The sequence below is a fragment of the Cephus cinctus genome, unplaced genomic scaffold (assembly GCF_000341935.2).
Source record: "Cephus cinctus unplaced genomic scaffold, Ccin1 Ccin1_scaffold0330, whole genome shotgun sequence".
In the NCBI taxonomy this organism is placed as follows: Eukaryota; Metazoa; Arthropoda; class Insecta; order Hymenoptera; family Cephidae; genus Cephus; species Cephus cinctus.
In genome coordinates, this window is record NW_014333027.1 from 813,905 (window position 1) to 825,559 (window position 11,655).

The 11,655-nt window shown below is 45.1% G+C and overlaps 1 protein-coding gene across 9 annotated transcripts in view; it reads right to left on the reverse strand.

The window, feature by feature from the left end:
- Positions 1-11,655, reverse strand: part of LOC107266764 (protein Fe65 homolog) — a 69,893-nt gene that overhangs the window by 14,657 nt on the left and 43,581 nt on the right. For 8 of the 9 annotated variants that reach the window (XM_015737590.2, XM_015737586.2, XM_015737582.2 and 5 more), the window contains one exon: positions 8,053-8,371. In XM_015737590.2, the coding sequence (XP_015593076.1) occupies positions 8,053-8,371 (319 nt within the window). Of the gene's footprint in view, positions 1-8,052; positions 8,372-8,507; positions 8,612-11,655 lie in introns of those variants that run through there. The other variant, XM_015737592.2, reaches the window with a different exon arrangement.

The following is an 11,655-nucleotide window of genomic DNA, read 5'->3' on the forward strand; positions in this document are numbered from 1 at the left end:
CCGGAAGCAGCTCCGAAGCGAAGAATGGCAATACAGAGCCTGCTGCACGATATTTCAGCATATTCATACAAGGACTCGTGTAGCTCCTGCAGATACAGTTGTCGCTCAGAGAATTCTAGACGAAGGGACACTTCGAGTTACGGAAGGGTTCTCAGAGTGGAACGTGCATGCAATGCCCCGGCGTGCTCGAGGAAGTCGAAGGGTTCTTGTCTCTTGATTATACACCAGAACGAGGACGGAATATTGACTCTTGGAAAGACTATGTATACGTACACGTATATCATAGCTATATGCACGTTTCCAGTAAGAAACCCTGCCACGACTACAAATATATATATACACACACTCAATTTCCAATTATGCAGCGAACCAGGGAGAAAAACACGAGTATAAAATGTACAGCTCGGAGCTAGAAAAATCCTAGAAATTTGTTCAGGTAAACTTTGCCATTTGTGAAAATCTCGAGAGTTTTCGCGTGTGGCGCCTGTGAACTCGTTACGTGGCTCCGGTGTAGTTAAGGTATACGCATAGGAGCGTTACAAAAGTTCTACAGTATGGTATATACGTTTGCTCGCACGAAGCAGCTTGCAACGAGAGGCAGAAGGAGTGTAGGCGAAAACTGCGAAGAGAGTTTTGTCGAGGAGGCGTCAAGAGAAACGGTAAAAAAAATAGGAGGGCATGGGGGGGGGAGAAAAAGTTTACAACACACCACGCGACACGTGTCCCACATGACAAACCGTTTGCGTCCTTTCCGAAGGGTTTTCGCGAACCCTCTGGGTTCTTTCGCAATGGCCCCCTTGCAAATTCCATGCATCCATAGCTCAACTGTATCCCTCCCTTCTCGGCTCCGAGAATCACAGTGTCTTAGAAAAATCGATACACGTACAAAAAGCATAGCTAATGCCATCTGGAACGACCCTGTATACCTTATACACAGCAGCCTGTATAAATCGTAATATCGATTAAGTCAATAGATCCATATGTTAGAATTCCGATAATTCGTTTTTTTTGCCAGAAGAAAAATATGTTGAAGGAAAAAAAATTATGGGAATTCAGGGAAAGAGGGGTGGGTGGGACTGAAAAATGGATTAGAGAGTTATGAGAGTTAAGCCCCGTTTATACTCCACGGGGTAACCGTAAAGGGCGCAACAACCCTTTAATAGGAAGCATAACGCTGCTGGTACTTAATAAAAATAACAACCTGGTCTTACGGCGATGGTCGCCCTCGTTAAATGTCGTCGAGATATAAAGAGTCGAATCCCCGTGTTCCAGGCCGATTAGTTTTAACGCGAGCGTTGGCACCGTCGACGTCGAGCCGCTGTGTACGGGAAAACGAATTTTAACTCTCAATTAACGAGCGTCTAACGAGCACCAGTAGTACAAGCCCCGTTAAGACGTTGGTTATGGTTCCTAAAGGACTGCACATATATTACCTTAAGTACATACCGCAACGCGACGCGCCGGACTACCTTGTAGGTACTTGGTACCAGTGTAAAGACGCCCGGTGACGCTTAATTTTTCAACGTCGCTTAATTATCGTCGAGCTTAATTACAAAAGGCTGGAGCACGACTGTGCGTTAGGTGTTATCTGGGAATATCGCGAGACCACGCGGTACAGGCTCTTGGAGTCGCTCTGAATTCCAATGTAAATATATAAACTCAATGGAGTCCCGATGTAACTCCAGAATGTCTAAGAATGCTGAGTCGACGCCGGGCGTCGCGAAACAACAGCTGGTATGCTTTAGAGCGTGAGAACGTATGCCGAGAGTAAGTTAGCATATAAATTAAATCCGCGAAAGTCTTTAGAATATCAATGCCCGACTGTCACTCAAGTTCCAGGTACAATGCAATTTACTCAATGCGGAAGTACGCGACAAGATACGAAGCGTGTATATTTGTAGTGTGCGCGTGTGTGTATGGCGTCCCGACGCTAAATTCATTCCCCGAACCACAACTGCTTTCGATCGAGTCCTCCAGTGACATTTCTCCAAACTGTGAGAGTTTACCAAAAATTCATATTCAAATCGCGCGCGCATTTGCCATTCGCGCTTTCCTTCGTATTCCGTGCATTTTAAATATTTCTATTGGATACCCAAAGTACCTTCGGTATACGAGATCAGATTCCTGATTACTATCGTCTTCGTATACGCGTGTGTCTCTTTTCGAATAAAAATATATTTGTTATTGTCGAAATCCTGCGAGTATCTCAAAGCAACGCACGTATTTCCCCTCTGGCCACCCGCCGCCCCGCGAAACGTCAATTTGTAATAAGGAACATTGTGTGGACCGTAAAAACAGGCGGGGTCCTTCGTATTTTTAGAGGGAAACGAAATAAGGGACGAGAAACAGAATATACGATATAATATATATATCTGCACTATATATACGTGGACAGAGAGGAAATGAAAATTTAATAAAGAAAGTAGGAAGCCCGATTTCGCTCATGTTCCTCTGGCTTGTGGCTTTTGGTTTATTGTTGCTGATAACAGAAAAAGAGAGAGAAAGAGCTCCATAGCGGAGAGTCCATAGCATCAGCCTCAAGGTATTCCCAGCGTCTATTATCAGAACTAACGAGAATTTAAGCGAAGCCAAATAATCCGCTTAAAGGATAAAGAGCGTAAGAGAGACCAAGGAAAAATAAAGAGGCAGATAAACAATCCATGAGAAGCAAACGCTACGTAATTTATAAATGTTTACCGCACTGCGTGAAGAAAATTGGCGCGTGGCGAAGGAAAGGAAAAAAAAAATTCATTTATCCTCACCGTTTTTAATCTTTCCCTTCCGCATCCTCCTATTTACCATCTTTCGCCGTTTTTCTCCCGCTCTCCAGGCAACCACCAAATATTATTCCTCGACGGCATTTCGTCCGAAATAAGCATTTTAATAACGACCACGGACACCACGCACGGCTCATAGCCCAGGAGATTTGCATGAAATTGAAACCCCCGTCGCGGCCGACGCGCACCGATTGACAGAATTTCATTAGAATGGAAATCAGGAATTGAAATTTTCTGTGGCGTAGCCGCAGGGGAAGCCCCGAATCTGCCACTATCGTCACACGTGCTACCATATCACCATACATCTACCATATATACACACGTTACAATATTATCGCTCAAGTTACCGAATATCATACTCCGTACAGGCCGAGCAGCCCAACCGTCTTAATTTCTATAATTTCTTACATCTTCCAAACGTGAATCCTAAACGCTAGCGAAATCCACGTATAGCCAATCCATAAATAAAATTCGTATAATTCACAATGCATCGCGGGATGCAAGTATAGAGGACAAGGCAAATCAGAATCAAGCAGCCACAAATGCAATTCAGCCGGCTATTGTTATTTTCACCGAATGACATAAGCAAAATTATTTCAGTGACTTACGAGCCAAACGCCGTGTATCCGACTAACGGCAATATTTCAGCGGTTCACGGAAAAGGAATAACGGCGCATACACAAATGTGAGCAGCATAGAAGCGAGGACGATTCCTGGCAAAATATCACCGCTGATCTTCCGGCCGCTGACCTTTGTACGCCAGAACGTATAGACCCGCGAGCGTCGTTAAGTAACATCTAGTTTTATCGCCGACGTAAAATCCGTTAGACGATCGTATACTGTTTAATTTGTATCAGGGTGCATCGCTCCGCTAGAGAAATTTCAACGCCACGCTATTAATACATACAAGCATGCCTTACCCTTAGGTACGTTCGTTTCTGACTTGACTTTTACTACCGTGCGTTAAGCATTCAACGTTCGACGTTAAACGTCACCCTGGGCGAAGGTAACAAAATTAAACCGTACGTAGGGACGATTTACATTAGTAAACAGGACAAAAAGTTCATCGAGTTCTACCTGTACTTTTCATCCACGCGTCATACCCCAAGGCATCGAGTAAGAGGGAAAGTCACGATCGGTACGAAAAAAATTGGATCTACCTTATTACGTAAAATTACAAACACGTATGCGAGACGAAAATATACGTATACATGCGGTACTTATGCGTTGTACTATGTACAGTCTATACCAAAAATGTTACGGGCTTCGACGGCTGTCTGTCAATTTCTCACGCTGGCACATTTCGTTGGGTGAGACGTGACGTGGTTGAAAATGGATGGTATTGACTGAAGAGAGAAGCAGACAAAAAAGGGGGGTAAAAAGCGAAAGACTAATATCGCAACGTTGGATAAGAGTGGCGGAGGGAGAATGAACCGAGGAAATTCCTAACCGAAGAAAGTCGCGGTCAACGTGAAGGCACCACCTTGAGATTCTAGGCAACGGGAAGATTATATATATATACCACAGTGTACTGCACTAGGGGTAGGTACAGTATCGACCAGACTGGAATATAAGGCAATGTACAAAGCACAGCCACTATTACTTACAGTACAGATACTTCTATTTCTACTTCTACTTCTATTTCCAGTATCCAGAGCTATATGGTTCTCAACATCTAGTGCTCTCTCTCCTGCCGGTCTATCCGCCACTCTCTCTCTCTCTCTCTCTCTCTCTCTCTCTCTCTCTCTCTCTCTCTCTCTCGTCTGTATCTGTTTCTGCTTTCCTTCAAAAAAGACAATACCCATTATATACCAAAGCATCCATCGCCGCCAACAGATTCCACACGGATGAAATTCCACTTTGTATTCTTTCGCCGTCTTTCCTCGTGACGGCGCTTATAGGTGGATGACGTATGCACGGACTCGCAAAGCGAATAGTTTTACAAGCTCAGCGCGAGACTTGGTATCTTACACCAAAGAGACGACCGAGTCGTGGCTAAGTGTAAAAATATCCCTCCCGTGCGAAAAGGAGTACCCGAGTTCGATCGTCTTGTCGAACTTCGTGGGCAACCCTTATTCAAGGGATGTCAAGTCAGCCACGTTGCACCCCGCGAACGTCGTATCGGGGTCCCTACGTAAGAGGGGCTGTGAGAAGTGGAGCAGAGGAGCAGACGGTGGAATAGGAGGGGGCTGAAGGTGCGGGGATGGCTGAGATGGGAGGAGGCCTCAAAGAAAAGCAGCCCTAACAAAGGTGCCTTATTTCACGCCCAATATATCCCACCTCAGACACGATCGTTAAGATATCTATCCGATCCCCCAAGGCTGGCGCGGCTCACCCTTTTCTGCCTTCCACCAGCCAAGTAGCAGCTTCCTACAGGTTTATGTTTCCTGCTCCGAGTATCCCGTACGGCCTCAAGATATCTGTAACGACGTCCTGCCTTATATTCAGCGACCCACTGTCACGTGCAGCTTTGCTGGTTTTCGACTTCTCGGACAGGGTTCAGTACCCGGTGAACGAGTACGTAATGATAACGCCTGGAATTACTCATGTGTCGCGAGATACCGCGCGTAACCCTAGCCTAGCCTATTCTATGGGCACATATAGATAGAGACATGGAGATATACGGATTGATATAAATATATATGTATAAACACACATGCCTATAACTAACATAAGTGAATGCGCGGCAGTTCCTTACACGTGGATAATATAGGGTGAACCTTCAACCCTGATGGAGATTGATACCCTTCCTATTAATCAACCCTTGTCTGCTCTCTACCTCCGAGGTACAGGTTTCCTCGCGAGCCCTATATATAGATATATACAGTATAACATTATATAGCCCAGAGTTTTCCAAGGGACGAAGAATAATACGAATACATTAAGTTTTCCAGGTAACATGGCCGCTCGAGGTACCGAAGGATACTTCGGGGTACCTAAGACCCTCATACACTCCGTAAAATATAATCCCCTTTATCCATGCGTCTTGATAGCCTCGTTCAGAAGCGTCTTAGCGCGAGCCACTCCTCTCTGTACCAGAGAGCCAAAAGTCTCTTTACCCCGTTATACCTTGTTCCATTTCAGTGGTGCCGCAAACCGTAGTCCTGGCTCTGACACGTTTTACTCCGAAAAACCAAGCTCGTCCTTACCGTTCGAAAACATTTCAACGCTGAGATCCACTATGGGATTAATAACGGCTGTCACTCGAAAAGGTATACGCATGTCTTTTGGTGTATATCTATATCGAACGTAGTGGACATTGCTCGTGAGTGACGTAACGGGCTGGAAAGCGTCGCGAACCAAACACAGCTTTCTCTAGTTCCAAATTGATGTGGGTAGGTGGAGCCAGTGTCGCTCGATTCGCAGCGTCCCATAGAAAATTGCCGAGTTTCGTAAGCAATTTGTCGAATAGCGTCCACAGCTGGTCATTCTACTCAGCGAGGCATATGGCGAGGAAAGGGGAACGGAAGAGCCTGGAAGAGAGAAAGAGAGGAGAGAGATGGTGAAAGAGGAAAGAAATTGAAGAAAGTCTCTAGGCCGCTATGAAAGATAGCGTGATAGCGAGTGACATAACTCGACCGAGAACTTTAGATTGAGTTCAATCCAAACTCGTAGTCGTCCCTAGCGGCGCCGGCTAGTTATCTTCTAATATCGGAGGCTGGGATGAAAAAGCACGAGATCTTCGTGAAACTGTAGTACCCCAATGATTACGGAACTACGGGAAAGTGCTGTTCTTGCGGATTTTACCGAAGAGTTATTTTGTTAGTTCACTTATTTTTTGAGATAAGTGCACAAAGCACCGTGTACTTACATGTAGAAATAAGATTTCAGGCTGCTGTATATCTGGTACATTGATTACATTCTGTATGCAATATATTCTCGGACTGAAATCGTTCTTGTCAAGAAGATGAAGGACGATGCGATACCGAGGGAAAGGAGGCAGGGAATTAAGAAAAGTACAAGGGATAGAAGAACGCCAGGTGAATTCGTAGGTACCAGGCAAGGTTCTCAGGTAGGTACTAATTGGAGGCAGGTGCGAGTCTCGAATCTTAACGAATCCAGAAAAATAGCAGTCATGCTGATGATCCCATTGCCGTTTAGTCTTTACGATGCTGTGGCAATTCGTACGGGGCGATACGTTGTCTGGCGAGCTGTTCAGAAAAAGGTTCACAAGCTTAAGGTAACGCTGTAGAAGGTCTCCCGTGCGAGTTTCGCAATACGGAAATACAGGAGGACGGTGCAGTTTTACAAAGCACGTGTGAAAGAGGGAAAAAAAAAAAAAGCTCGGGCGTCCGGAATACAGAAGAGTGGCAGGAAAACGTAAGGGGGTGCTGAGCCGTGAATCCTTTTGTCAGACGCGACCGCCGGGGGGGAGGGGGGTGGTGCAGGGGTGCAAAGCGTCGTTGCAAGACGGCGAACGTTTCCTTAATTGCATTTTGACGCACCTTGAAATTTCCGGGGAAATAAGTGCGGGAGTTAGGCAAGAGTTTTCTTAGATTTTCTTATGGCCAAAAAAAAAGGTAGGAGAAAATCGCGAAAGTATAACTCACGGATATTAAGGGATAAAAAATAGAAAGAAATAATGGAAAAAAATAGTCTGACAAACTCGAGAGGCAAGCGGGCTCTCGTATGGGTTTGAAAAGCGTGGAGGGTAACTGTCTCCAATAAGTTGAAACTACCCCCGAAGCATCGGCCATTCATTCCGTCGTTTCTATCCTTGAGCCGTACGGGCAGATTTATTGAAATTTTATGCAGCCCCCGATGAGGTCTAACTTCCAGGTTTTATCGTCGAGCAACGGGTATAACGCGAGGGACAAGGGACGTGGCTTCCAAGGGAAAAAAGGAGAGAGGCTACAGTCTCGAGGGGTACAAGGGGCTCGAGGAGGGTAAAGGGGACCTAGTAAAGACGTAGGGAGTTTACAACAAGGGGAAGAAAAAGGGCCGAAGGGACGAATACTTTCGCGAGTCAAGTCGGACCTTCACTTACCTTCACATTTCCAATTGGACACGGACTCGTGTTACGAGGCCGTAACTTATACGATAACTTATAATACTCCGACGTTCGCGTATTACGCAATACGAGAAGTTTTCGAAAATTCATTCCCAATTGAATAATTGAATAATATTGAATGCGCTTCGCAGAGACGTATGAAAATACTGTGTATAGCTTCACTCGACTTCATTCTTCGACTCAGTCCTGGTACCTGATTCCACGTGGGAATTCCAAGTACTAGAGCACGATCGTCAGGAAGCTGATGAAAGGATGAAAACTTACCCGAGATTGTGGTTATCGGTGTTGTCGGTGTTATCGGCGTTATCGCTGGCATCCTCGTTGGAATCCTGTGTAAGCGGTCCTTGATTGACGTCAACACCCATACTGCCTAGATCCAAGGCTGCATAGGTCCTACGAGCCTGAACTCTAGTGCCACCTCCGCCACCTCCTGTCACCTCTCCGCCACGTCCGCCACCACCAAGGAACTCCTCGTAAAGCTCGTCGAAGAGGGAACGTCGTCTGCCGTTGCTATTCAGAGCGTCATCCAGTCTGGCAGGATCGAGATGGTAATTTGGATTTTCAAAGGAGAGCAGTCCGTTTTCTGTAATGATAAAAAGGGGAAAAACAAAAGATAAGAGAATTATTCACCGTGAATAATTATTTTTAAAAATGAGAATAATCCTGATAGGGAATGGCTGTATATACAGCGAACCAATTCCCTTATCAGAAAGACTCACTTATAATTCTCAGAAGTACAACAGCGCCAAGCAGAAGATTACGGATGTAGCGACAGAATAGGTCCATACCGCAGTTTCCGGTGTCATGACTGGTAGGATGTAGGCTAATAGGAGATAGAAGGATATCGAAAGGTTTTTAAAAAAAAAAAAACGGATTTACAGTATATCTGGAAAGGTGTCTAATGGCAATGACAGAGATGCAAAAGTATAGGAACTGGGATGCTGTAGGTGGATCCTTCGAGTCATGTGTAGATTCTCCTTGGCCTCCTTCTTGAATCTCTATCTGCTATCGTCTAGGAGTCTAGGCTATTCGCGCGGGGTTCCTATTATCGATTCACTTGGCTTCTCTTGGAGTTTCGAGGCTGGCGCTGCCGCCGGCCACCCGGATATCCGGTTAACTCGAAAAAATAAGGTACCTCAGGGGGTGGTACACAGTTTACGGGGACCCTGGAAAATGGCCCGGATGATAAGGGTTATCAGGAGTTGCTAAACCGCAAATTCTCACTTTTCACTTGGTTTACCCAGACGTTTTATAGTTTGCCAAATTTCACTGAGCAACGCACTTTACCCTTTCTTACCCTCACTCGCATTCCACATACGTGAATATGTCAAATGTCATGAGGAACTAAAGAAAAAGTCAAAATGTGTTTTGACAGTATAGGCACGTCTAGTGACATGGGGATTGACCTTTAGACTGTCGAAATAAACGAACCAAGAAGGCCGTGCAACCCTCCCTAGTAACTTTCGGGTCCTGCCTTTCCGCAACTGTACTCCCGCTACCCCACTTCCTTGCATACCATCGCGCTTATTTCCGTCCTTTCTACATCGTCACCCTCGTGCTTTCTTATCCCATCATGGATGCGTCATACGTTCACCCAACGTTTCCCCCACAAAGACGTCATATAGGTCGAACTCGCACGACAATTTTGACATTGATATTTGAGCATGACATAAGCGACATACTACTTGTTCGTTTCGCAATTACGACGTACACGTGTCCTGCGCAGTATGCACGTGTAAAATTAGAATAACACGATTTTTTATAATGTACAGTGTATTCAATGACGTATAAGATATATACTTCTTCCCAATAAAATGTACTAAAATATATGTAAAATATACTCTACATATATACGATATATATAGAATGGGGAAAAAATGGTATATATATATATATATATATATATATATAAGATATAAAAATTATATAATAAAAAAATATATTTCTTACTATACTCCACATATATGACGTTTTCGAGAGGATCACGAGGCCTAGTAAGATATCCGACCGCAAGCAACATCATCTCCAGAGAATGCCAACTCCCCGTCTTACAGTTTCAACACGGGATGGATTCGCGAAATTACCAGAGGTGATCCTCTGTGGCTGACAGGAAGCGAGTTTCCTCGTCCTAACTTCCTCCCACCATTTGGCCATCCCCATTCACCATCCCCGACCTCGGAGCACTTACCAGGGGAAGCCTTTTATCCTCCTCACCAAGCTCATCCTTGCCATCCTCCTGGTCTTCCACACCTTCTATTATCCTTCCACCGGGTAACACCAACCTCAAGAATATCAGAGTAACCAGTTGATTATTCCCTAGATCTCAGAATTAGGGATTTACGCTACCAGCGTGTAGGACGGACCGTCGGAAACTAAATACTCCAAATCCACGTTAGACCAATCGCCATGTTATACCCCAACAACGTATACACACAATAATACCTGGGAATTAAATGTAGGTTAAAAAATTCGCAAAATCCAAATCCACTACGTACCAAAAAAAAAAGAAAGCGAACATACCCGAAGAACCAGTTTGGAGTACAGCATCGGGAATTATAAGGGTGAGAGAGTACTGACACCGCCCTCGATAAGTCACCCTATCGATCGGTAACCCCGAGGAGAACCTGGGGGTACGTTTTTCCATCTATATTTTTTTCCCTTCTCACAGTCAAACCCTTTCTGCGAATATTAAATTTAAATAAGCTTTTTAATAAGAACTTGACTTATACGATAAAAGAAGATGTTTCATAAGCCTCAGGATGTCCTTTGACATCCAATACACTGCCAAGTGTAGCCAGCAGTAGATTCGCTGGAATCGATAAAGACCAAGGTCAAAGATCAAATACATCCCCAGCGATGAAGACCGCGAGTGTCTTTCGTGAAAGATAAATTCATTGGTATCGAGCAAGGGATGATTCCAGGAAACTCCCCCTGGCTAAGCGTCATTCAAGACTGAGCTCCCAACGACTCTAGAACCGATCCCAAAAGTGATCGTTAAACTTTATAGAGGAGTCTCGAAAGGTTAAACATAAATTTAGCGTACCCGAAACTCAGCCCTCGTCGTCTTCTGACGATAAGCACCCTCACGATTCCGTACACAAGAATTAAGAATAATTCGAGAAGCCCTAAACGGGACTAGCACGCTTCTCGTTTCTGGCCTACGTTAGGGCTACACGACATAGCGCAGCAGAGGGCAGGAGCCAGGTAGGGCCTTGGGAACGCGAAACGCAACACACTGGAATATAGCCACCTATGTACACCAGACGCTCAGACGTCGCGGCGCCATTCATATGCGGCGCCACACGCAACCCTTAAACACTTATAACCCCCATCTTCTCCACCCTCCCTCCCCCCGCTCGTCCAAGCCGAAAACACGCCCTTGGCATATCCCCCGAATGCCTACCTAGGACTACAATACTTTTACAAACAAACTGGACCGACAACATGAAGAACCTAATGAAACTATCCTCGGCACGTATACGTTGCCCAATATTGGCAACATTGTGAATCATGCGAATACGATGATCTCATCTTCTTTCCGAAGACGTGCTCTCTGGTCGCAACCCCTATATATTCAGATAGACAAGGGAAGAGAAAAAGAGTAAACAGGTGTAGGACTTCTAATCGGTACACTACCCTACGTATAAGCCCCAAACGTCCTAACTGGCACACGTAGCTTTACTAAATCCGCGTAAAAGGCAGAAACGTTCCGTAATAAAACGAAAGGTTCGTGACAGGGACTGGTGCTCGATCACTGGCTGCCTGGTGGTTTCCTTTCTACCTTAAAATAACAATAATACCAGCTTGAAGGATAGACCAAAAATGGGACGTATGCCGTACGTATGAGCGGTCATTTGGCGGTGGGGG